This window comes from Camelus ferus, chromosome 2 (assembly GCF_009834535.1).
Source record: "Camelus ferus isolate YT-003-E chromosome 2, BCGSAC_Cfer_1.0, whole genome shotgun sequence".
Lineage (NCBI taxonomy): Eukaryota > Metazoa > Chordata > Mammalia > Artiodactyla > Camelidae > Camelus > Camelus ferus.
Genome location: NC_045697.1, coordinates 39872123 through 39899115, shown reverse-complemented (window position 1 = coordinate 39899115; position 26993 = coordinate 39872123). Strand labels below are relative to the sequence as shown.

Sequence of the window (26993 nt, the reverse complement as noted above, 5' to 3'; positions counted from 1 at the left end):
ATTCTCCCCAGCCCTTTGTTACTTCTTATGTCTTATCAGACACTGTAATGGTGGAAAAGGGAAGTGGTGAATGTGGATTATTTCCTGAAGAAACTTGACCATGGAGGACTAAGACAGGAAGGTGCTAGAAGGGAATTCAGGGTCCAGGAATTTTTTTTTAAAATATATAGCACAGATATAAACATAAACTGAATGGAAGCTGGGGTTCAAGTGAAGTAAATCATCAAGTATTTGACCTGTATTGAAGGCCCTGTTAAGGTCTGAGTGTGTAAACTTGGAAAAAACTGGTTGTTTGCCTTCACCCATTTGTGAACAGATATTTCATTTTGAGTATCTCCCATGCCCAGGTTGTGAAGGTGAAATAGACACACTCTGCCTTCAAGAAGCCCAGGATCTAGTGATGTGGGGGGAAGGGGTTGTTCAGGGTTTATTATCAGTAAATCACAGTCTAGGGAGAATGAAAGTTGGGAAAGCAAGAAAGGGAACTGATCCTGCTCATCATTAAATTCTTGGTGGCTGGTAGGCACGAGATAATTATGTTTGAAGGAAAATCTCTGCCTCCCACCAGGTCCTGCACAGAATCTTGCAAAGCGGTGCTCAGTAATTGTTAATTTTCTGATAGGCTTTTTCAGACTCCAGTAGATACTACCCTCTCTGTTAGATAACATCTGAGAACTTTTCTTATGTTTCATATATTCAATTAAATGGAAGATGATGCTGACTTTTTCAAGATACTGTGCTGTCGTTTCAATTTTTTTTTTTTTTGGCAGGGGGAGGGTTTTTTTGGGGGGTAATTAGGTTTATTTATTTTTTTGATGGAGGTACTGGGGATTGAACCTAGGATCTCATGTGTGCTAAGTATGCGTTCTACCATGTGCTATACTCATCCCCCTGTTTCAAGTGTATTTTTAAATTGTTTATTTAGCATCTTCAGGCACTTGGCAGGGGAGAAAAAGAAAACAGTAGTTTTAGGTCTTATTTTCCCAAATGTAGAATGTTACTGTCTTTCATAGGCCCATCCTGTGGATTTTTAAAAATAAGTATTTCTTGAATTTTATTATAATATGTTCAGATAGCTTTTTTCTATCTGTCTTTGTTCATTTGGCTGCTGGAACAAAAATAGACTGTGTGGCTTAAACAGCAGACATTTATTTCTCACAGTTCTGAAAGTGGAATTCCAGTTCAGGGTTCCAGCAGATTCAGTGTCTAGTGAGGGCCAGTCTTACAGATGGAGAAGTCCAGCGAGAGCTCTCTGGGGTCCCTTTTATAAGAGCATTAATCCCATTCACGAAGGCTCCACCCTCCTGACCCCATCTAATCCTCGTCACCTCCCAAAGGCCCCACCTCCTAATATCATCACACTGAGGGTTAGGAGTTCAACATAGGAGTTTTGGGGGGACACACATTCAGTTCATAGCACTACCCTTTGAGTAGGCGGTAAGGAAGTGTAACTGTTACTGCTAAAGGGAAGGTTCTCCTAGTTTTTCTGACTGAGACACAGGAGATCTGAGAAGTCCTGTCAGTTTGAATGGAAGAGATTGTGATGGTATAGCATGGATAGCATATATAATGTCCTAGGGTGACGTCTGCTGCATTTTAAACTTACTAAGACAGCATTTTCTTTGTTTATGTCAAGGTGGTGAGCTTTATGCTTGGGGCCAGAACTTACACGGCCAGCTAGGAGTTGGAAGTGAATGTACCTCAACCCCCACACCGCAGATTGTGGAGCACCTGTCGGGAGTCCCCTTGGTTCAGATTTCTGCGGGAGAAGCCCACAGCCTGGCCTTATCCATGTCCGGAAACGTTTACTCATGGGGAAGAAATGATTTTGGACAGCTGGGCCTGGGCCACACCGACAGTATGGAAACATTTTCAAATTTATATTATCAACACATGTATTTGTTAGATAAGAGATGGATTTAACCCAGACCTCCCTATCAAAAATGGTTCAGATCCCCAGTCTCATTTGCACTGTTCTTCCTGGTTATCCCTCTGTTTTCAGGGCAGAATTGGTCTCAAAGACATGCACGATGTGGGGGTCATGGCTGTAATTGAGACACGTGTCAGGGCCGAGTGGGAGAAAGGAGAGAGCGTTGGACTGGGGGTCGGAATGCCTGGGGTCTGATTCCCACTCCAAAGTTAACTAACTGCAGGGCCTACCCGAGTCACTGCACTTTTCTCTAGGTCTTACTTTCTTTTTTTGTGATGAGTTTGGATGAAATGACCGTCAAGGTACCTGTGCACTTAAATGTCTGTTAATAAAATTATGTCATGACAAAAGGATACTAAAAGTCTATTTAAAAACTCATCTATTCTAACTTTATTCTATAAGGCATGACTTATATCTGTACACACACACGAAAAAACAAGTAATTCGCATTATTGAGCTACCTCCACAAAGCAGGTGGCAATGTTTCTGATGCTCCCACTTTATTAATAGAGTTTTCAGGTGTGGTGATGTACACATTACCTCCTGGGTTTCTGATCAAACTCTGCGTTTCTGCCTGACATGGCCCAATGCTAGTTACGTGGCCCAATGCTAGTTACTCAGGAGAACCTGTAAGTCAGTGTTAGAACAGTATTCGAAGGAGGAAAATGACTAAAAGACACTTGAACTTATTTTTGCTGAATCTCTTAAGTGCTTGGACAAGAAAATAATCATGAAAGAAAAAAAGGTAGTGTGAGTCAAGGACCCTGTAGTTGAGAATTTGAAAGAAACAAAGAATCTTTATGTTCACGAAAAGGGTGATTCTCTGTGGGAACTGGAAATAACCAGAAATACTGCAGGGAAAGCTAATTAAGTCAGGTTAAAAAGAGAAGAATGGGCTCTGGGAAGTGGCTTGACACTTTTATTGGTGAGGCCCCAGTGTGGCTCTACCTCCACTTGGAGACTTAAACATAACGGACAGGGTAGAGCCTTCCTTGTCAGAGTGTGCTGGGGGCTGCGGTGCTGGGCTGAGAGGAGGTCGCCCAGGTACTTATCAGTGGCAGGACTCCGGTGTGAAGTTCGGCATTTCCTTTGGTCACGTGAACTCTCCTTCCCTTGCACAGATAAAGATTATCCTGCCCTCATTGAAGCACTGGACAATCAGACAATTGAATTTCTCGCTTGTGGCGGCTCTCACAGTGCCCTGCTCACGAAGGTGCGTGTACCCTTGTCCCATTGACTGTAATTCCGGAAGGATGCCTTGTGGTGGGGAAAGCACTGGAACATGGAGATGTGGGCAGTTAGTGTTTCCTAGGGAGGAAGGGTTGCCACTTCCTACATGCAGCACTGGCCTCCTGGTAATTGGAGGTCTTTGCTTTTGACGGTGCTTTTATTAATTATTCACAGATACCTTTGCATTGGTGAATGTTACTTCTGTGTCCTGTTTCTCTAGAATCTGATATGAAGTTCCCTTTCTTTAGGATGGGCTGGTGTTCACTTTCGGTGCTGGAAAATATGGGCAACTCGGTCACAATTCAACACAGAATGAGTTAAAACCCTGTTTGGTGACTGGGCTCGTTGGGAATAGAGTGACCCAGATAGCATGTGGAAGGTAAGTTGCAAACTGTCAGTGAAAATTGATGAAATATATACAATAAATTTAGATAGGTAGTTTAATAAAATTTCGATCAGTTTCTTTGATTGAGATAAAAGTATCGAACATTTTTAGATAGGTAAAGATGCTTAATTTACATTATTAGATAATCATAATAAATCTTTATTTTAGTATATATATTTGTTTTCATTGATTTTTTTTTTATGAGCAGATATGTTTACTTTCTTTTGCTCCTTTAGTGAAATACCTTTGTAACAGTTCAGATGCATTTTGTCTTTAAGAAAAATAAGTTATCACTTATTGGGGAAAAAATAGACAGACGTATTAGAAAGGATTGTTCAGTGATGTAATCACTCTTTCTCACACACCCCTCCAGGGCCAACATTCCATGATTCTTTCAGAGTGGTCACAGTATAAGACAAAGTCAGTGGTGGTTTGAATAGAATGTTTTTTAAAGTTTGATTTTCACAGGTCTTGTTTTTAAAACAAAAGTAAAAAAATTCACTCAAACACTTTGATTTACTTAACAGTTTTCTTCTTTGAACATCAGCCCACTTCTCACCAGTGGGATGATGGGTCTGGGTGTGGTTAAGAAATAGTCACACAGATAAATTTATTCCTCTTTTGGGTAATTTTCTCCTGACTGAACACAAGCAAATTCATACTGTATCTGAATGTTGGGTTCATTTGTTTGTTTACAAACCTTTACAATAAAAAACTGGTGTATGTACTTTCAGTCTATAGGCATATTCTCTTAAGATCTTGGAGTAAAATTACATAAATAGATATTCTTAAGGTAGACTAGCTTATTGGGATGGTATGATTCCCTGCATTCAGTATCTCTGCATTAATCAAAGGAACATTGTCACCACTTTGGATTTATCATAACACACATTCCTCTGAGTTGCATGTGTTACAGGAGGAGCCATCACTTTAGGGATGTCTTAATGCAAACCAGGGCAGTACCCCTGCTAAGAGAGGAGCATTCACTGGAAAGACACAAAACTCACTGGAAGCTATTATACTGATGGTCATTTTTATTGTAAGAAGAGGACATAAAGTAGAACCATTCAAAGGAAAAGATGCATTGGACAGAGACTAGAAGGAGTCCATATGAGGAGATTCTGGTGTCCTCTCCTGTTCAACCCATGGACATTGTCACCTCCTCCCAGCCTGATACATGGCTGTGAAGAGTACTGCCAAACAGGGAAGCTCACCCAAGTCCAGGATCGTTACTGGGGTTTCATTGCTTCCTTGTGATTGATTGAGTCATTGCCCATATGGTTGAACTCAGTCTCCAGCCTCATCTGCCCAGAGGTTGGGCTTATGTACAGCTGGAGGAGCCTTCCATGACCCCCTGGGTAAACTATTAGGTGTGGCCTTATTGGCCTACAGTGAATAACAAAGACACTTCTGTCCCTTGGGAAATTCTAAGAGTTTAGACATTACCTCCCAGGAACTGAGGACAAAGTTTGCCAGACCTCTGAGTGAGGCCAAATTCTTCACTTACACATCTGTGTAGTGGGAGCAGCCATCAGGCAAATCAGTAAGATAAACGTCTTTGGGAAATAGAGTGTGGGTTCAGAGAGGATCACCTAATTCCATCTTCTAGGATGGGGAGAGGATGGACTCAGAGATGGCTTGTAGGAGGTGGTGACTCAAGCCAAGGCTTAAAAAAGGAGTCGAAGACAAGAGGAGGTGTTTGTTCTGACAAAGGGAACATCATTTGCCAAGGTGCAGCATGGTGGTCTTGAGAGGACTTAAGGGTTCCCAAATCGTCTCAGCCACACATAGTGATTTCTTAGTTTCCAGGTGGCTAATTTCACCCACTGGGAGTTGGTGAATTAGTTTTACTCACTGGGTCTCCTAATTTCTGCCGTTACCTATGTAGCTGCGTGCTCTCATCACTGTGGATCATTGAGAATTGACTGTATGTGCTTTTATTTAACAGGCGGCACACACTTGCCTTTGTTTCTGATTTGGGGAAGGTCTTTTCTTTTGGTTCTGGAAAAGAAGGACAACTGGGAAACGGTGGGACACACAATCAGCTGATACCACTTCCCATGAAATTGTCATCAAATGAAGAGCTCAAATTTGGTAAATCCTGTAGGAGCACAGGATTTGGCATAAATACCTTTGTTGAGAAACTGATTTTTCCAAGTGTGTAATGTGCAAGAAAAAAGATGTATGACTACGGAGGGAGTTTTTCTAGGCATTGGCTCATTTTTGTACTTGTAAACAACTTGAAAATATTCAATCTGATTCCTTAAGTCAAAATGACCATTCGTTTTCTCTTAGCCCTTCAGAGTAAGATTAATGTGGACTTAAAATGATACAATATAAAACAGACTGTGTGGGTCCAGGGGCCCTTGCAGCCTCTGGTTCCAGCGTGCGAGGGACCCTGTTAATCCCACGGCGATACAGACCCCTCCACGTGCCGAGCAGCTGCCGTACGCCGGGCACTGGAACTGTACTGCGTACTTGCGTGTGTTGTCTCACCTGTCCTTAAACAGTTCTGGGAAGTGTGTGCTCTCAGTCCTGTTTTACTGGAGGGTACAGAGACCTGGAGAGTTCGGGATTAGCCCCTGCCTGGTGCTTTGGCTCGATTTGAACTGTGCCCTGTGTAACTTGAGCTCTTGGCTGTGAAACATTCCACTATTCAAGTGCCTCTGAGCACTGTGATTGCTTGTTTCTGAAAGCTTAGTGGTAACCCGGAGTATCAAACTCTCAGTTCTTTTGGAGAAATGAATAGTAGGGTTATTTCCTTAAGCAGTTCATATATTATATTTGGTTTCTTATAACCACTTACATGGACTTTTGAAGTACTTACATTCTTCACAGCCAATAGTCATTGATTAAATCTTGAGTTGTAGAATAGGGTTTTTAGTAACAGGAGCTGAATTAAACCAGGGAAGAGTTAACTAGTCAAATACTTGTTTGACTGTGTTTTATATAGATAAGCATTTATATTAATTATGTGTATTAAACTGATACCACATGTCAACCTTACAAATCACCTGTTTACCAACTAGACTTCACCCTAAAGTAGATACATATTTCTGCTTTATGGATGTGAACTGAGTCTTTGTCAGAAAGATAAAAGGACTAAATTTAAGAAGCATCTGAAATTATTTAGATTGGGTGTATATATTTGTGCCAAATGAGTTTCTAAACTCTTATTTTTTGTAAATCCCTTTCAGAAAGCCGCACCTCAGAAAAGGAGTTAATAATGATTGCTGGAGGGAATCAAAGCATTTTGCTTTGGATGGAAAAAGAGGTAAAAATAGATCTTTAGAAATTTCATAATGTATTTTAAGCAAAACAGAAGGTTCCAGAATCTAGATTTGGTGAACTTCAAAATCATCAGGTTACTAGGCTGACTTCTGGGGGATGGCTAGACATTCTTGACCCTTTGTTGTCTAAACTACATACATAACTACTCATGAAAGTCAGCAGATTTGCCCTCAGTGTGTGTCAGATAAGTGTGATTTCCTTAGACTCTGCTTACCTTTTGGGAGGCTCCTTGCCAATGGCATTTTGGTCAGGGTTCTAGTGAGCCAGTAGGTTGGCATTCTGAAGTGACTTTGCAGCTAGTACTAAAAACAGACGCAAGATTCATAGGCTTTTGAATAAACAGTACATAACCTCCTCATCCTACTTCACCAAGGCAAACTGAATTCCTCCTACTTCTGTACCCAGTCCTTTTAGAATCTTCCCACTCAAAGCTGTCTCATGTTCGGTTTAATCTGATTATACCTGTATAAAGTGAGTATTGGGGCATTCAGAGAAATTTACTTTGAATCTAAGCCTCCTTGGGCAAGAAATTGGCAACCAGGCAAATGATTGATTGCACCTTGGTAGAATCTTCCTTCATGATTTTCCAGAGCTATATTATCCAACTTGTGAGTATCACTCTCCTTAGAAGGTGCCTGAAAGTTGGATACCTATTTCTGTTGTGTCTAAATTACTATATTTTACTTTTTTGTTTAGAATTCCTATGTTAATCTGAAGAGGAAAATTCCTACCTTGAATGAAGGCACTGTGAAGAGATGGATTGCTGATGTGGGGACTAAACGGTGGCAAAATACAAAAAGGTACACTCCATGTGTCTGACGGTCTGCTCATATAGCTCTCTAGAGCATTGTTTCCCTAGCTGGTTCTGCACACTGCAGAGATGCAAGATTTTAGTGGTCCATTAGTTAGAGATCTCCAGAGAAACAGAATCAGTTGTGTGTGTGTGTGTGTGTGTGTGTGTGTGTGTGTGTGTGTGTAGAGAGAGAGAGAATGAGATTTTAAGGAATTGCTCATGCAGTGGTAGGGGCTGGCAGTGAGTACAAAATCTGTAAGGCAGGACAGCAGGCTGGAGACCCAGAGAAGAGTTGATATTGCAGCTTGAGTCCCAAGGCAGTCTGGAGGCAGAATTCCCTCTTTCTCTGGAGACCTTAGACTTTTTCTCTTAAGGCCTTCAACTGATTGGATGAGGCTCACCCACGTTATGGAGAATAATCTGCTTTGCTCAGAGTCTACTGATTTAAATGTTAATCTCATCTAAAAAACACCTTCACAGCAACATCTAGATTGATGGTTGATCAAATCTCTAGGTACCACGGACTGGCCAAGTTGACACATACAATTAACCGTCACAACTAGCATGTAAGCTCCATGAGGGCAGCTTTCTTTACTGCAGGACTTCTCTGGGCCTTTGATGTGTTTGCGTAATTGTGACTTTGAGCAGGAAATAGAGCCTACAGTTTTCCAGCCCTGTTTGATTTTGGAACTTCTTGTTTGTTGAGCTAATATTTACAGGTGGACAGCTTGGGCAACCTTGCTCTAAATGAGAGAATTCCTACCACCTGTAAAGGTTATTCTCATTTTTACAGGTCTTTCCTTTTAGAGACATTTTTAGGTATCACTTTCTATTTCTGGAATGTGGTTATAAGAAATGCCTGCATCATAACTTGCAGAGCATAAATGATAGAGAACTATTGATGCAGGTACTTCTAAGGTGGCCCTGAGTGTACCTCCCTCCGTTTTGTTTCTGATAATTTTTTTTATTTCCACCTAAGTGGAATAGAAATAAATAGGGCTTGGAAAGCCAGGTGGGTTGGGAATGTTTTATTTGTCCAAGAAAACACTGACCCTCGGTCAAGCCTTCTTTCTTTTCTTTCCCTGTGGTTTCTCTGAGTACATATCTTTTTATTCCCCATGTTTGCCTCTGAAATTTTGATATTTAGCAAATGAAATAGACTTTCAGATGCCCATGGCAATATGCAAATAAATCAGAGATAGAGGAAGAATTTTGAATGACAATTATAAGATGTTTTATTATCCTGTTTCCTGCTGTAAGGAGTCATACTCTGATTTGTTTTAACCACCATTTTATTCCTGATCTAGGGAAATCAGAGAGATATTTTCATCTACTGCGTGTCTGACTGGAAGTTTTTTAAGGGAAAGGTAATATATATAGTAAAGTTAAAATTCTGTTAAAAACACTATGTATAGATAGCATGGTGACCGTGGTTAATAATACTATATTGTATATTTGAAAGTTGCTAAGAGAATAGATCTTAAAAGTTCTCATCACAAGGAAAAAAAACTTATAACTGTGTGGCGATCATTTCACAATATATACTATACATACATCAATGCGTTATGTTGTACACACCTGAAACTAGATTATGTTATATGTCAGTTATATCCCAATTTTTAAAAAAATGTTTAAAAAAAAAGGTTTGATGGTAAAATAATTATCTATGTCTTTATCTGTTTTTAAAAATTACTTTTTTTTAACAAAAGCACACATATGCTTGCTGTAGAAAATATCAAAAATACAGATATGAAACAAAAAGAAAATGAAAATCAGCCAGAATTCACCACTTAAGTGTAATAGCTAGCATGTATATATATGTATATTTTTCTATGCAAATGTGTTCTTTTACAAAAATGGGGTTATATTGTTTTATACATGGCTTTACACTTAATATATTTGCCCATTTTCCATTTTATTCAATTTCCATATTGTTCAGTATTTTCCTGTAACATTATTTTAATGGCTGCGTGGTATTCCATGGGAAGGATGTACCTTAATTTGATTATTTCCTTATTGTAAGATACTAAGGTTTCTTTGAATTTTTAACTATTATGAAAGAATGGTTTTGTACTTCTTTTCCTAAATATTGGTATAATATTTATTTAAAAGAATTTTTCTACTTCTAGACACTGAATATATGTATTATTTTACGAATAATGTGTCTATTTTTAGACAGTATATTCAGTATAGTATAGATATGATTCTTGGCTTAAGATACTTAGATATTTCATTAGTAATTTTTTTATTGGAATACTAAGAATTTACTGCTCTGAAACCCCTTTTTTGGTCCCCGCTTATATAGTTCGTGTAACTGGGAGAAATGATCATTTTTTTCAGAAGCGAGAAAAACTTACCTTTTTTTCATTGGAAAATAAATATTTATTGATTACTCATTTAAGTTAAGACAACATGTGAGTTAAAGTCAGATAGCAAACATATTGTTAATGAAGCCTTGATATTTTTTGACATTTTAGAAATAATCATATGTTGTCAGCTACATTTTCAATTGTTTTCATATTCAGCCAAATTTTTTTAGTTATTGTAAAGCTGAGAAAAATAATTTTTTAAGATGAAGTAAGCTTTAGAAAAAACTTTTCATCTGGATAGATAATCTAATAAAATATTTAATTTTGAAGTATCCTTTTTCATTTACTTATTCATCTCGTTTTCATTTATCTTCCTTCCACAGAATAGCTGGAGAAATGGTGTCTATTCATTTGGACTTAAATATAGCAAGAAACATCTTTAAGAAGTTAACCCAAAAGGACTGGATTACTAACACGGTGGTATTCCCTGGATTGTTATTTAGAAAAGGAAAATACATTGAAACATTTTTATAAGAACTCAAAATTTCAGAAGAAATACTGTGTTTTGAGAGATTCTCTGAGACCCTGTGGCGTATCCAGGTTCAGTTAAGCTCCGATAGCATTCAGGGCTTGCCCACTTAGGGTGGAGTAGTTGATATGGTTGGCACGTGGGCTACAAGCAGTCTACAGAGCTCATCTGTACACGCACACGCATACACGTGTGTGCACGCTCCTGGAAGGAGTGTTTCCAACTCGGCTTTAGGAAGGTGATGAAAACATTTGTTGAGACTGGTCCACTAGGATAAGAACATTTTATTTGCAATTATTTTAATATAAGTGTAGAAATGAGAACACTTTTTCTGATGTGAATGTCCCCCTCACCAAGGGCTGCCGGATTCTTCCCTGTGATTTGCTGCATCGCACTCCTTTTCTGTGGCTTCCAGAACGATCTTCATTCTGGGATTGTTGCTTCTTTGTTTCAGCACTGTTACTACCGTCTTTGGGCTTCCCACTTGGAGATGCCTCAGACATGCTTCCTTTGTTAATGCAGCCCTTTCTGATGCAGCCTTTATTAATTTATTTTCCTGTTCTACTGTACTGATTGGTCTGGGGGATGATACTTTCCATGTTATCCTCTCAGTCTGTTTCTAGGTCTTGCTCTGGTTCTTTTTTTCTCTCTCCTTCACTTCTCTTCCCTCCCCTGCCCCCTCTCCCCCTCCCTCATCATTTGGTCTTCCCTTCTGCTTCTGGGTCTCCCTCTCTCTCCCTCTCCTCTCACGCTGGCTCTCTCCCTGCTCTCGGCGCCCTCACCTGCCCCCACTGCCCTCTTACTCTGTCTGTCACAGGCAGCATCTGTATCTCAGCTGCAACTTCTCTCTCTTACACACACTCTTTTCTCTCAAGGGAAGTTGGAAAGTTTAGTTATGTTAACTTTGGCAGAACCACTGCCCAATTAGGAGTCAGAGGTAAAGTGGATCCCTAATTATACACCTTTATCAGGGCTCTGCAGCACTCAGTGGAAAGATCACCAAAAACAGGCCATTTCTGCATCCGTGAAGGAAGAGGTTGGACCAGTTCATCAGTAGGGCTGATTGTACCTTGGTGGTGCTGGAGCAGTGTCATATAAGGTGCAAGTGACATAATTGTAGAGCAGTCCCCCGTTGTTTCAGACGGGGTAGTTGGATCAGAAGACCTGTAATGTTTCTTTCTATTTTGAGATGTCTGTGATATGGATTCACGGACTTCGGGCATTCCTTCATTTATTCAGCAAGCGTCCGAATCCTTGCTGTGTGTAGGGCCCCGAGATGAGACTCCTGATGAAGCAGGAGAGAGGCAGGCTCCCGTTCCTTAGAGGCTCATGGTTTGGTAAGGGAGGCAGGTACCTCCGTGCGGGTGTCAGCGTGAAGACTGGGTGTGTTTCACACTCCGCTGTCTCCCCTAGAGCCTAGCTTAGAACCTAGTGGGTCAAAATAAATTTTTGGGGGGTGAATAAATGTAGTCATTACTAGGGTAGGGAGTGGTCAGCTCCACTTAAGAGTACTCAAAACAAGGTGCCCAGGGCAAGTGGGAGTTTACCAGGTGCCTCCAGGGAAGGACATTCCAGGCAGTAATGGAGGTGTGCACCAGGGCCCAGGGTGTGACGCAGGGTAACTGGCTGGAGAGAACTGCAGTGGTTCTGAAGGGTGGGGAGGTGCGGGGATGTGGATGAAGAAGAGCAAAGAGGAAGGAGGGGTGTCTGCCATTGGGATGGGTTCTGGTGGAGTTGTCAGGTATGCATAACTCTGAAGACTGAGCCTTGTAGTGGCAGCCCAACATAATGTTCTGATATAAAAACAAATAACAAGAATTTTAACTAGTATCTCATAATTTAGTGATTGAGTTTGAGCTTTGGAGTCAGAAAGACCCAGGAGAGAGTCTCACTCAGCTCTATGACCCTGAGTTCATTAATTTCTCTGACGTGCAGAGTTCTCATTTATAAATTTGGGTTAACAATACCATCTCTGTTAAGGATAAGTGACCTAATATATGTGACTTACTTAGCACAGTGTCTGACAAATAAGATGTGCTGTGTAAACACTAGTTTATCTCAGTGGGCTTTTAGGCAAATTATTAGTTATCTGAGCCCACGTAACAAATACAAATTCAGAATTCCATTTGAATTTTTTTTCGTGAACACTTGCATTTTGAATTGGGGAAACTATAAGGAGAGTGGAAGGGCTGGAAACTAGGGTTTGGTGGAGAGAGTCTGTGACGAGACAGCTGATTCTGTGAGAAGATAATAGGAGACCATGTTAGTTTTCATTGTTGCTTTTTGTTTGGTTTTGGTTTTTATATTGTGCTTTTTTGGGTTCTGACACATTTTTCCTCTTTAAAAATTGGGGTGTGAAAGTGGAATTGGAGGGTAGAATGTGTAATATTATTGGGAGGTCTGCTTTTAGTTCTGAATCTGTTGTTCATCCAACAGAATCTTGCACATGTGATTTCTTGATTTCCTTCATGGACCCCAATAATTAGATGGGAAAATACTTGTCACATACCTACACCTTAGGTATTTGGGAGGCTGGGTAGGATGGGCTGTAAACATGGGTTTTAGAAAAACTATAAATGGCTGTTCCAGTTTCATGGGTGGAATGAAAGTCCAGGTTCTACGCTTCATTTTATTACAGGTAAGTTGCACCCAGTTCCTGCTGTGTTTTGAGTAGTCTTTTCCCTGATCCTTTTTGACCACAGATAACCACGTGTCTCAGGGAAAATCTGATCAAAAGTCTTCCATTTCATTCTCCACACCAAGAAGCTTTAGCAGTTTTCTTCCTTCTCCCAGAATGTCCCGTGATGCATGATTATAACAACTGGGAGAGCCTGGTGGTTCCGTTTGCTGAGGCTGTTTGTAAAATGAGTGGTCAGTCATCAAGGGTTCTGGGTAAGACTGATGATTTACATTTGAATATACATGAATGTCCTCAATGGAAACGCAGGCCAAATAAAGTTATGGCAAAACTTAGGTAGATAATTGCAAACACATTCATGCTTTGTAGTTCATATTCTAGCATATTCTGAACATGCTGTAATGGTTACTGTGGTCATCCAAGGTAGACTGTGCTAGTACCTCTTTAGTGTTCTTGAAATGATACATGTGGGGCTTGGTCATGAGGTCCTTTGTCCCCTGCTTTTCATTAGGAAAAACTTCATGTACAGACGTTGAAAGACAAGTACAGTGGATCTCAGACATTCTCTGCCTGAGAGTCAGCAGCAGTTAACATTGCTGTTACGTGTGTGTACTTCCTCTCTCTGTACAGATTACAGATAGTACAGGTTTTATTTTGGCTGAATTATTTGAAAGTGAGTTGGAGACATCATGACATTTCACCCATAATAATTCTGCATGCATTCCATTGACGTTATCACATCTAATGAAATTAGCCATAATTCAGAAATATTACCTATTATCTAGGTCATATTCAAATTTCTGCACTTGTCTTCAAAAGTATATTACAACCTTCTTTAAAAAAAAAAAAAAAAGAGCCCAGGTCAGTTGTCCTGTACAGTGTCCCACATCTAGATTTGTCTGTCTGTTTCCCCTTTTCCAGGTATTTCCAACACTGGAAGATGGGTCTAGAGGCTTGATTAGATTTTAATGAGAGTTTTTTTTTTTTTTTTACACAAATAGCATATTCAGCCCAAGGAAGTCCATTCTTTCTTACGTTTTATTAAGTTTAGATAACAGTGTTAAGTGATAAAAAGCCAGTTTAAAGTAGTTTTTGTTATTTAACAATGCTGAAATAAGGTTTATAAATTTTTTTTCTTTTTGTTTTTCTGATGGAGATACCGGGGGTTGAACCCAGGACCTCGTGTATGCTGTACATGTGCTCTACCACTGAGCTATACCCTCCCTCAGAAATACAGTTTTTAAGAGTTGAAAATACGGTTTTTAAGAGTTAGAAACTCATGGTGGGAGTGCAGAAAAAGAGTCATGTAATCACAAGTAGTTCTTAATCTGGCTTTCAATACTGTATGCTATTTCATCCAGGCAAAGAAAGTGACTAATTTTGTCTGTTTTCCCCTCCACGAATTAATTAGACCAAGTTTGTGGTTCTATTACTGTTAAGGAATTTTTTCAAGGACATTAAATTCTAAACTTTTAATTGCAGTTGTATTCACTGAAATTTTTATTATAAATATGCCTTTTTAACTGTGATATATATGAAAATATTCTATCAGTTTTAGAAAATATTGACCACTTTTTACGTTTAAGAATCCAAGAGACATTACATGCTAACAATTGTTTACCTTTGTATCCCTCAGAGGAATATTGGGCTTCTCTGCAAGAATCTACTTTCATCACACTGGTCCAGATGTTTAAAAACGCCATCGTTGCTCAACTGCATTATTGGAATGAAAGTGCTGAGAATAACTGTCACATTAAAGCTCTGCTAGAAATGTTAAAAAAGCTGCACAGGGTAAGGGTTCTTTTAGAAACCCATATATTTTTATTTTCCTTGATTTCACCTGGCTTGAATCTTAAGCAGACGCTTATAAAACATTAAGTTTATATCACTATTTTTAAAATTGTGGTTTTTGTGAAGTAAGTCATGCATATAAAGGATTGTGTATAGTAGCTATGTATGGCTTAAAGAAAAGTGGTAAAACAAGTATCAGTGTAATTAGCACCCACGTTAAAAAGAAAACGTCCTCTCACAGATTGTGTCCCCTCACCTTGAGGAGGTTGCTGGGTCCTGGATTTTGGATGAATCATTTCCTTGCTCTTCTCTATTATTTTATGACTTTATATGTCTCTAGGTACTATGCTGTTTAATTTTGCTGTTTTCAAAATATAATATGAATGGAATACATGCTGCTTACACAACATTTTGTTGTTATAGATTCATCCAGATTAATACTTATGCCTGTGTTTATTTTGTTTTCACGTTTGTGTCCTAGTCCACAGTGTGAATCTACCACAGTTATCCATTCCAGTACTGATGGATGTACAGTATGTGCTGTTTGCGATTCTTTTTTAGGGGAGGCTTCCTCTATGAGAAAACATGCTGCTGTCAGCATTTTTGTACATACCTCTTGGTGTTCACATGTCAAGAGTTAGTTTTCAATTCCCACACCTAATTTTAGGACTGATGGGTTGGAGGATGTGCCTGTGTTGTTCTTTATTGGTAGTGACTAACTGTCTTCCAAAGTGGTTGGACCAGTTGAAATCCTCTCCAGGAGATGATAAGAATTCTACTGCTCCATCTCTGACTTTAAAATTTGGAAAATATTTTTGGTACCATATTGAAATGGTGCCAAATTATGATTTTATTTGTATTTCCCTGGTTCTAATGCATTAGAGCATATTTTCATGTTTGTAATTGTAGTGTTTATTTCCTCTTCTGTAAAATGCCTGTCCTTTTGCCCATTTTAAATGTATTCAGCTTTTTTTTAATCAATTATAGGAGTTCTTTTTATTTTGAATACTAGTCCTTTGTCAGTTGTATGTGTTGCAAATATCAAGTCCCAGTCTGTAGCTTGTCTTGGTATTTTTTGATGAACTCACGTTCTTAATTTTAATATGAATTTGTCAGTCCATTCCTTTATAATCTTTACTCCATGTGTTTTGTTTTAAACCTTTTTTTCCCTTTAAGGTTTTAAATTACCACCCTAAATCAGGGATCAGCAGGGCTTCTTTTTGGAAAGGACCAGATGGTAAATATTTTAGGCTTTGTGAGGCACATGGTTTCTGCCACCAAGTGCAGCTGTTGCACTCGGGGTAGTACATGAAAATGAATGGGCGTGGCTGTGTCCAGTAAGACTTTACAAATAAGCAGAGGGCCTGATTTGGCCCCAGAAGCTGCCCTAGATAGTCTTCTAACAGATGATAGCCAGGACCAGAGGAAGAGTACAAACAGAGGCCCATAAACTGCATGTCTAAAGGTTAGAAATCTAGCTGACAGCCTGTTGAATGAAATGAAATATGCTATCCTTCCACCTTGACAAATAAACCTTCCTAATGACAAGGGAGGCCAGGTTTGAATTTAGAAATCTTGAGTCTTTACAGAGTCCTGCACTGAATGCTGAGGCTCAGCTGCACTGCCCTTCTTTTCCTGCCTTGGTTTTATCCTACACCAGGGGCGTCACGTGCTCAGTTGTGGGCACCTCGGTCCATGTGTCTTTTTTCTGTCCCCACCTCCTGCAACAGCCGCCCCTTAGCCAATCTTGGAGCCTTGGGGTGCGCTCACCTATGACACGGCCGCTCCCCAGAGAGCCAGTGGCCGGAGAGGCCTGTGCAGGTCCTGGAGCTGACTTGGAGACATCTGGGTAGGGATTTCCAGGTTTTGGGTTCTGGAGCTCAGTCTCGAAGGGGATGTGTGGGCTGCATGTAGACAGGTCTCCTTGACCCTGCAGACCCCTTTTGGGAAGGGGGTTGGCTGGAGGAAGGCCAGAGCAAGGACCTTTACATCATAGACACAGGGCAGGAAGGCTTTGCTGGTCCGTTTTTGCTGTCTTGTTTCTGCTGACTCTTGCTCACTGCTCCTTCATTATCATATGTTTTGTGACTCTGCATGTGCGTGCGTGTGTGTGTGAGTGCTTGTGTGCTGCTCATTTTCCTTGGAACTTATATCTTTTGGAATTCTTTCAGGGCTGGGTCTCTTTAGGGAGAATTGCTTCTGCCAGGCTCCTGGGAGACATCACCAGTTTGGTACTATTAAATTAGTCTTTAATTTAAAGATTAGCATTTAATTGAAAGATTAAAACTTTGGCTTGAAGCTTTTTAGATCTCCAGGTGGTATGAATCTGGAGTGTGAATTTTCCGGAGAGCACTTTTGTAATTATCCTGTAGGCGACATTTTTTTCCCAACTCAGCACCATTGTAAGTACAGTTTGCCTCAGGGTCTTGGAGTCAAGGTGGAGACAGGTTGATGCAGGAGTGAAGGAAACAGCTTGTTCATTTCTAGTTTTGCTCTGATGGTTTAGTTTTGACGAGGTGAGGTTCCCTTACTTGAGCAGAAACTGAGCTTTGTCTCCTTTCCTGAAAGCCCCAGCTATTGGAAACGGAAGTTCAAGTTCACCAGGTTTGGCAAATACTCTCAAGGCCACTTTTACTTAGTTTTTAACTATTTAACTTTTAACTTAGTTATTAAATATCTACTTACAAAATCAGTATTGCACCAAAAAATGTTGGTTTACAGTGTATCCCATGTTTATGGTTGTTTTCAGTAAATCAAAGTGCCTGATCCATCATACTTCTTAAAAAAAAAGTCTGACCTACTGCTAAAAAGTGACGCCTGCTCTTGGCTATCTTTAAACGTTTTGTACAAAAATGACAGATTAATCAAAAAATAATTCAGGTATTGAAAAATTGAGAAATTTACTGAAGAACTCAGGGAAAGTGTATTGTAATGAGCTTGCCACTTATGAAGAGAATTCCTAGAAATACTGAACCAGCGACAGAAGAAATCTTGAAGGGGTCCTGTTTTGTCCTTTGACTCTAATAGGCGAAGTTAGAATATTTGTCAAGGCCCCCCCCATTTCAAGAAGAATACATGAAGATGAAGTGCCCTCTTTCTTAATGACTCTGGGGATACTGAGTTTGTTTGCAGTTCAGGGCTGAGATCAGCAGGGTCCAGAGGACCATAGTCAGAGGAGTGAAACAGCTTCCCCATGCAGTCCTATGAGGCCTGGATCATTGGGGTCTGGGCCAGAGTCAGAAAGAATATTCCAGATGAATGGTCTTACACAGCCAAGAGGGGTCTTCAGAAGACCTCCAGAGAATGAGTCATTTAGGCCAGAACTGTGCCCACCAGGCCAGATACTGATGGTTACTCATGTCCAGAGCATCCAGTATCTTTATCAGTGTCTTCACTGACCGATGATTAGCATGGTGCCAGGGTGTTCATTCCATGCATGTCATAAAAGCCCTGCTCATCCTGGGGATGGAAGGCTGGGAAATTCCCCCACAGTTTAGCGGGGGAATGTTCCAAATGTGCCTTGCTGGGGAAACATCTATAAATGGTACATTGTTAAGCTCTGAAGAACACGGCATGAAATACCGGGCCCCAGAGTAGTTTGGATTCATAGTACACTGTTAATTTTCTTTGGACTTAAGTTTCTTTAAAACTTCTCTAGGAATTAAAAGTAACTAGAAGTTTATCATCATACCATCAATTTCTACTATTAAATCTTAGGTATTCTCTATGTTTCTGAAAGTTTGGGGCTTTGGTGGTGGAGAAATTGGATAGAACTTATTAATTCTGGTCATTAAAAGTGTATTTAATTTGCTATTTATTCTGATAGTCTTATAGCCATTAAGCAAAATTGTCTTTATATATAGAACTTTCTCACAGGTCCTATTTTATTTAAGGTAAACCAGACTAAATATCAATTGCCTGAAAATATCTTCAAAGTAAATGAACTCACGCACTGGCTTGATTTTTATGCAGACGCATGTAAAAGGTCATCTTGGAAAATGAACTCAGTAAGTATGATTTATCTAAAGGGGGTATTGACCATCAGCGAGTTAACACAGCATTTATGACATTGTAAATCAACTATACTTCAGTTTAAAAAAAAGAAAAAATACAGGCATTTGTGCTATAACTTTGCACGAGAGTTCCTCCCAATTTTTGCAGTCTGCAGAATTGCCCAATAGAAATAGCAGGGCTTATGAGAAAAGCAGGAGAGACCCCTCAAAACCTGTGCAGTTTTGTAGCCAGAGCATTGAGAGAAAAGTGGTTGCCACTGGGAGGGATAGCTTGGACCAACCAGGCAAGCAGCCCGTGGAGAGTGCCACGAGGAGATGAAAAACGCACAAAAACCGAAGGGTAGCCATCTGTCCGAGCTCTAAGCAGTGATGGGTGATCCTGAGAAATACAGCTGGGAGTGGAGCTCCGCTTTACAGGTGGGCATAGGAGGCAGGGTGACTCACCAGGAGCCAGCAGTATAAGGGAGGCTGTAGCTTTGGGGAGGGTTGCCTGGATGTAAGTACTTTTATTTTCTTAAAATAAAGCTAAAGGGCTGTTGATGCCAGTTCAGCAGCTAACCTGAGATTTTAAAATTTCTTTTCTCTGAAGGTTGTAATTCTCCTCCTAGCACATCAACGTTTGCCTGACAAAAATCACATATGAGCTAACCAGCTATCTACTAATGATTCCATTCCCTGTTGACCAAATGCATCTGAACTAACTCACATTTCACAAGTGCAGGTGGCAACAGAGCAGGCTCTTTGGGAATGTGTCCAGAGTTTATAATTAATGGCTGAATTAAATGAGCACTGAACATACTGTTTATATACCATTCATTGATACACAGAAAACATTTTCTTAGAATTTTATGTGTATCAGTACTGCTGACCAGCATTTTGGGTTGCCTTGGCTATAGGTACTAAGACCTTAAACCATCAGGGATTTGAGGCTAAGAGTTAAGGCGTTAAGATTTCTCTGTCCTTTCATTTATCAGAACTGTTGTCATTTCCATTTTTAGGACACTTCAGTAGACATCCAGTCTCCTGTCATATTCAGTCATTTTCCATTTATCTTTAACATTCTGTCGAAAATTAAACTACTGTATGCAGACTCGCTTTTAAAAATACAGGTATGCATGCTCTATTTTGTCTTCATTAGCAAGTCAAATGACAAGGACCTTTTTCAGGGTATAGTATTTGGCGGGTATTAAGGGAGCCACCCACTGGTGAAACCAATGGTCATAACCTTCATGGAACTCGTACTCTAATGAAGAAGGTAAGAGCGACTGTCATAATTTGGGTTGGCCTTGAGGCGTACTTGGGCTTCAGTAGCAAAGGGCAGAGCTTGGGCAGCTGGCCTGGTTGTAGGGCTTTTCCCTTGAGGTTGGTGCCTGTAGTCTTGTGAATGGTGCTCAGAGAGGAACAGCAGACCTGGGCTTGTTGGAATTAGCACCAGTATTTAAGGAGGTCCAATCTAGTGGGAAAACATAGTAGTGGGAATAGAGGTGACAGAAGATTCTTGAAACTCAGACCCAAATAAATGGCTGGTACTCTGTGATGGTGCCACAATAAATGTTCGTAAAAAGTGTTTCCTTTTGGGTGTGCTTACTGTCAGCATCTGAGTTAGTTCTGTTTGTCAGCTTATCCTGCAAAGTGGTTTTGAACTTAAGGTTGTACAGTTAAAAATGCCTCAGGAAATGGACCTCAACACATTGTTGTAAGGATTAAATTTGTTACATAAGTAAAGCACTTGGAACAGTGCCTCATACAAAGTAAGTGCCCAACAGTGTTAGCTCTTGTTATCACTTCACTCTCTTTTCATGTAGATATGCACGGATAATATTCAAATAGATGTAATAAAAGTAGACATTTTCACATAGTGCAGTTACCATAATAAAACAAAATAGGAAATTGATGATTTCTAAGTATGACCATTAATGAAATATTTAACAAAGGACAATGGAAGGAAAAAAGATAGAAGAACTCTGTCTTGCTTCAACTCTTGTAACTATTCTCTCCTGATTTTAAACAAGCTTCCAGTAATTATTTTGCAGAATTTGATTGCTCCTTATTTTGCTAAGAGATACAAATGATCCCAAATTGCCATTTGTTTTCAGATGGACAGTTTGCGTGTGTCTCTCTCTTATATTAACTTCCTAGATTATCTGTCCCCTGAAATCTCTTGTCTGGGTTTTCCTCCTAGCAAAGAATATCTTTAGAGAGGCCTCTCCTTCTGCACTTCCCTGCACTCGGCTGCTTTTCTAAACTTCTCGGCTTCTCTTCCTGATGAGCGTGTTAGTGTCAGGCTCTGCTTCATTGTTCACTAATAGTCTCAAGGCCACTGATGAGCATAGTGATTGATGATGACTGAAGTGGTTGTAGTTGTGTCTACGGGATAAAGTGGTCCAGTGGGGTCTGCAGTTGGTCACCATCCTGCTCACCCAAGTTGGCTCCACAGAGCTTTTCATTCCCCAGGTCCCGTGTTTCCTCTGTTTGCTGGGAGGTGGCGGGGTGGGGGATATTGAATATATAGCGTATCTCCAGTGGTGTATATAGGGCCCTTTGCATAAATGTTTGTGACGTGTGCTTAAAATAAACTGAACCAGTTTTTCCACTTTGTAAATTTCTACTTAGAGCAAATGGTGAAATGAAGTGAAATGTTTCTCTTTTCCCAGGAGAAGAAATTACGCATGTGTATGAGGTTGGCTGGCATTATGGGACGAGAAGGGTCCCCACTGGCCTTGCTGCCCACCTTTAACCTAACAGTCAGAAGGAATCACTTGATTGAGGATGCTTTGAATCAGCTAAATCAGTTCGAGAATGAAGATCTGAGGAGGGAGTTACTGGTAAAGTACAATTCCCACTTAACATTTTGGCTGCTGGGAGAAGGAAGACGTAAAAGAATGTAACAGTGGGCCTTACAGAGGGGAATTGGCTCCGTTTTCTGCTGGGGTGTCCATGTTGGAGATCCCCTAATTCCCCAGGTGCCTGTGAATTCCAGGTGAGAGCTGGAGGCACTCGGTACACGCTGACTAAGGAGGAGCAGGTGAAACGGTTGTGTTCCCCCAGCCTGGTCAGGTAGCTCGCCCACCACTAGCCCTGAGGTCCAGTCCCTCCTGAGGCCTGGCTGATCACTACCTTTTAAGGGTTCCAGTGACATGTGGATGACACAGAGGAGAACTGAGGGTTTGTTTCTGCTCTCGTGCCGGAACCCAGATTGCTTTGTCGAAGAAAGAACTTACTGACTATGTAGTGTTTTGAGGGTATAATTGTAGATAATCCCCATGTCCTGAACATTCATTAATGGTCTTTGGTTTAATTACTGTCTAAGCTGTCTTACTAATGGATATTTGTCACAGAATAACAGTACTGACTGGAGGACCTAATGAATGCCTTCCTTGCGCCAGGAACTGTAGTAAATGTTTTACACCTACTTGTATAACTCTTTCAACCACACTGTAGAAGGTTCTGTTTTTACCTCTTTTTACAGATGGGGAAACTGAGGTACAGAACTGTTAGGTTTCTTATCCCAGGGTGACACAACTGATAAGTATCAGAGCCCAGCTCTCAGGCTCTAGACTTTGCACTTAATCAAGACCAGTAAAGATTTTCCTGATAATATTTATTAGAGTGTGTTATGGGAAGCATTAGTTTATCACTTGTCCTGTTCAGATTAAAGAATGATTGACTTGACTAAAGCTAAAAGTATGTTGCACTGAGGTTTACAGTTAGAGTTGGCGTTTCCACATATTTTTGCACATACATAATTTAAAAATCTTACGAACTCATTAAGTGATTCTAACCTTTGTCAGCCAGCCAGTCCACTCAGTTATTTTAGTTCCACTTTTATATTTCATTCATTCATTTAAAAAATGTAGGTAACATTTGATAAGCAGTTACCATTTTCTAGACTATGTGAAGCATTTTACCTGTGTTATCCCATTTAATCTTTCTGATGATCTTGTGGGAAAACTGAGGCTTTGTGAGATTAAAGAGCTTGCCCAAATGAAGGGGCAGGGTAAGGGTTTGACGCTTGGTCTTATGATAAAGATTTTAAATAACTCACTGAGGTTTGAAACTTGCATCTCTGCAAAGTAGAAGAGGCTTTCAATCCAAATAACCCAGTAAAAAGAGCTTTCGGGAGTGCTGTCGGAATATTCCAGATGGAAATGCTGAGCAGACCTTTGGAATGAGCGTGTGTCAGTCAGGAGAGAAGACAGAATGGATAGGAGGGTTAAACCTGTGCACGTGATGAATGAAATTTAAAGAAAAAATGAGCATTCGTGGAGAGAGCAGAGAGAGGACAGCAGTGCGGGCACAGAGCTGCAGGGATTTCTGTTACTAAAGCAGCACGAGAAAGAAGAGAGAAACAAAAACCTCAACAGTGCTTCATGAGAGAAGGCAGGGGGAAGAGAGTGAGGAAAGAGGAGGTGACCAGCAGTGGAAAATGAGTTGGTGAAATCAAGGAGATGGGGCATGAGAAAAAGTCCCTGGAAGTGGGGAGTCCAAGGCTCCTGGTCCCCATGGAGAGAAGCATTTATAAGTAGAGAAAAGGGTTTGGAAGTTGGTGTTAGAGGAGAGGAAGCCAGTATCGTCTGTATTGGAAACAATAGTGTTGAGATTTTTTTTTTTCTTGTAAGAATAAGGGAGGGCTTATTAACACATTTGTAAACTGATGTGAAGGATTCCAGGAAGGAAGGCAGGAAGGAAGAGAGCGAGTAATTAAAGGAGCAGAGATGGGTTATGAGAGAATTATCTTGAGGAGGGATTGGTGTCAACAGGTGGGAGGCTGCCTTCTCATGGAATCAGCAGCCAAGCCAGTAAGTGCTTTATGTGTGCTTTGGTTTTTCTGTTTTTTGAAAATCTTAACATTTATGATTTCTTTATGTTTATTTCCATTATGCTTAATATAGCTTATGACTATAAAAATGATGCCAGTTGAGGTCAAGTTAATGTAAAGACATCAGACTCTTGGGTTTGGCAGACAGAGGATTAAGTCTTAGCAGCTGTGTAACCTTGGGAAAGTTGGTCAAGTTCTTGAAGCCTCTCCACCCTCATAGGATTAATAGGAAAATTAAATATAACATGAGTAACTTGCTTACCACAGTGCCTACCAAACACTTGGGTCCACAAATAATTATTAAATGAGATTGAATACAGCAATACAGAGTTCTGCAAGTGATGCATCATTTACTCTGTTTCCTTAGGTTTCATTTAGTGGAGAAATTGGATATGACTTTGGAGGTGTCAGGGCAGAGTTTTTCCACTGTCTGTTTAAAGAAATGACCCGACCAGAGTACGGCTTGTTCACATATCCTGAAGAGGCTTCCTGCATGTGGTTTCCTGTCAAGGTAAGTCCTCTTTTTCTTTGCTTATGCTATTTCCTGATAGAAAAGGCATATCATGCACCATAGAAAATTAGGTTCTGTAGACTGTTCTATATAAATAGGAGAGGAATTAGTGATATAATTATGGAGATAAATTTTAATTCTAAAAATGTGTTATTTTCTCTAACATGCAGACCTCTCCCTGAGTTTCCATGTCCACATGGAGAACTTAAGCCATATATATACATATGTGTGTGTGTTTTTGACCATTTATACAATGTGTAGATTAAAATGAACCCTTCCTTTCTCAGGCATTCATTCTTTTAGTTCTGTTTTGCCCCAATGAATTTAAAGACAAAGGCTATGAAAAGAAATTATGAAACCTTTAGTTTATAAGGACTACGAGCCTCATGTGTTTGTATTCCTGTTAATACTTTTATTTTTTATTGAAATATATTTGACTTATAAGATTATGTAAATTTAAGTTGTATAACATGTTGATTTGATACATTTATATTATAATATGGTTGCCATTTTAGTGATAATTAACACCACTGTCACATCACTTGTTTCTTTTTAGTGGTTGGAATGATTAAGGTCTGGTATCTCAGCAAGTTTGATGACTGTGATAGGGTATTGTTGTCCCTCTTCACTCTACTGTGCATTTGATTTCTAGGACTAATTTGCTACTCATTGCAGTTTTTTCCCACTCAGCAGCAGCTCTCCTATACCCTCACCCCATCCTGTTAACGCATTTAGTAACCAAAACTGTGGCAAGGATTTAAATTGACTTACTGATTGAATATAAACTCTAAATATTCTTACCTCAAATTTTTTGGTTTTAATTTGTGATTTGATTTTGTGAAAAGGTTTACTTAATATAAATACTCCATTGTACTGCTAAAAATTCATTGTATATTAAGTTTTTTTTTCTTTTCAGCCTCTATTTGAGAAGAAGAGTTACTTCTTCTTTGGGGTTCTGTGTGGACTTTGTCTGTTCAATTGCAATGTTGCCAACATCCCTTTCCCACTGGCTCTGTTTAAGAAACTTTTGGACCAAACACCATCATTAGAAGACTTGAAAGAACTCAGTCCTGTTTTGGGAAAGTAAGTTAACATAACTGTTTTTTTCAGAACTCTGTATAACATATATTTAGATAAATATTTAAACACACACACACCCCTGTAGTGTTTTCACATTCAACAGTAGCATTCTAGATACTTTAAACCAGTTTTAACTTTGGCAAGAATTGTTAGATAAGAATTTGACTTTCTAAAATTAAGAAAAGTTGGTTTTTTGTATTAGTCCTCACTGCTTGCATTAACCTTTGGACTTTATTTGTGTAGAGACAGTCGTGACAGAGCACAAGTTACACTTCAGTGCACAGCCTGCAAGTGACGTTTATTTTAAAAGTTGTTTCACATCATCACCTTTAAAATGAAAACTTACTTCTAAGTTAAAAGACAAGCCACCACCTTGAAAATATATTGGTAACACATAATAGAAAGGGTTAATATCCCTACTCTGTAAAGCGTTCCTGTAAGAAACGTTGTCAGAGTATACAAGAAGGCAACTCACAGAAGAAGCAATAGAAATGGCTCATAAAATAAAAGACGGTCAATCTCACTAGTGATCGTGGAATGCATACTAAAATAAGAGGCTAATATGCATTTCAAGTTGACAGTGGTTGGAAATGCTGGTGATGGTCGTGTCAGCAAGGGTGTGGGAACCCTCTAATTTGAGGAATTGTGAGTGGAAGTGTAAACTGGTAACTTGTTTTCAGCACACAGGGTGGCTATATAGCGGTACCCCCTTACCTGTGGGAGATGTGTTCCAGCACCCCCAGTGGATGCCTGAGACCATGGGTAGTGTTGAACCCTGTATCTACCATGTTTTCCTCTAGACATGACATAACTATGATAAAACTTAGTGTATACAGTCAGCACAGTATGAGATTAATAATGACTAACAATGAAGTAGAACAATTATAACAATACAGTGTAATAAAAGTTATGTGAATGTGGTCTCTCTCTCTCTCCAAATACCTTATTGTACAAACCTAATGCCTTTTCCATCCTAACTGAGCACTTGTCATGCACCTTGCCTGTAACTTTTACAGTTGAGGCGCAACAGCATGAGTTTCTTTTTCTTTCTTCAGTTTCACAGATGGAAGATTCTTTTCTTACTGGAGGTCCTAGCAATCTCAGCGTATGATTTTTTTTCTTTTCTTTCCTTATTAACTCAAGAACTTCTGCCTTTTCACTTAAAGGATACTCTTCATGCTTCCCTCTGGCACATCTGAATTGCCAGCATCACTGCTCTTGCGCTTTGGGCCCAATATTAAGTAAAATAAGGGTCACTAGAACACAAGCACTTCGATGCTGCAGGGGTCACAAGACAGCTTCTAGGTGACTAGGGATCTGCTGGAGAAAGGGATGACTCATGTACCGGACAGACAGAGTGGGAGGGCCTGAGATTTCATCCTGCTTCATGGAACGGCATAAAGCAAAACCGTGGATAAGGGGGGACTACTGTACTTAGCATCAAAACACGTTTGCTCCTTTGACCTTTAGACATTTCCCACTCAGAAACACACAGTCACGCAAAGATCTGTGTAACACTGATGCGCATGTCTAGTTCCTCAGTAAGGGAATTAGTATTTTTGGTATATTTACACAGTGGAATACTGTGGAGATTTTTAAAAGAATGAGAACAGGAGTATGATCCTATTATTCCTATTTTACAGATTAGGAAACTGAAACGCACACAAGTGAGGT

The 26993-nt window shown here is 39.8% G+C and overlaps 1 protein-coding gene across 3 annotated transcripts in view; it reads left to right on the top strand.

Annotated features, from left to right (window-relative positions):
* Positions 1 to 26993, top strand: part of HERC5 (HECT and RLD domain containing E3 ubiquitin protein ligase 5) — a 37826-nt gene that overhangs the window by 4237 nt on the left and 6596 nt on the right. For 2 of the 3 annotated variants that reach the window (XM_032498192.1, XM_032498197.1), the window contains exons 4-18: positions 1637 to 1858; positions 3052 to 3143; positions 3409 to 3539; positions 5494 to 5639; positions 6743 to 6819; positions 7533 to 7636; positions 8937 to 8996; positions 10322 to 10415; positions 13170 to 13359; positions 14742 to 14896; positions 18790 to 18903; positions 19908 to 20018; positions 21564 to 21734; positions 24096 to 24239; positions 25156 to 25322. In XM_032498192.1, the coding sequence (XP_032354083.1) occupies positions 1637 to 1858; positions 3052 to 3143; positions 3409 to 3539; positions 5494 to 5639; positions 6743 to 6819; positions 7533 to 7636; positions 8937 to 8996; positions 10322 to 10415; positions 13170 to 13359; positions 14742 to 14896; positions 18790 to 18903; positions 19908 to 20018; positions 21564 to 21734; positions 24096 to 24239; positions 25156 to 25322 (1978 nt within the window). The remainder of the gene's footprint in view (positions 1 to 1636; positions 1859 to 3051; positions 3144 to 3408; positions 3540 to 5493; positions 5640 to 6742; positions 6820 to 7532; positions 7637 to 8936; positions 8997 to 10321; positions 10416 to 13169; positions 13360 to 14741; positions 14897 to 18789; positions 18904 to 19907; positions 20019 to 21563; positions 21735 to 24095; positions 24240 to 25155; positions 25323 to 26993) is intronic. The other variant, XM_032498193.1, reaches the window with a different exon arrangement.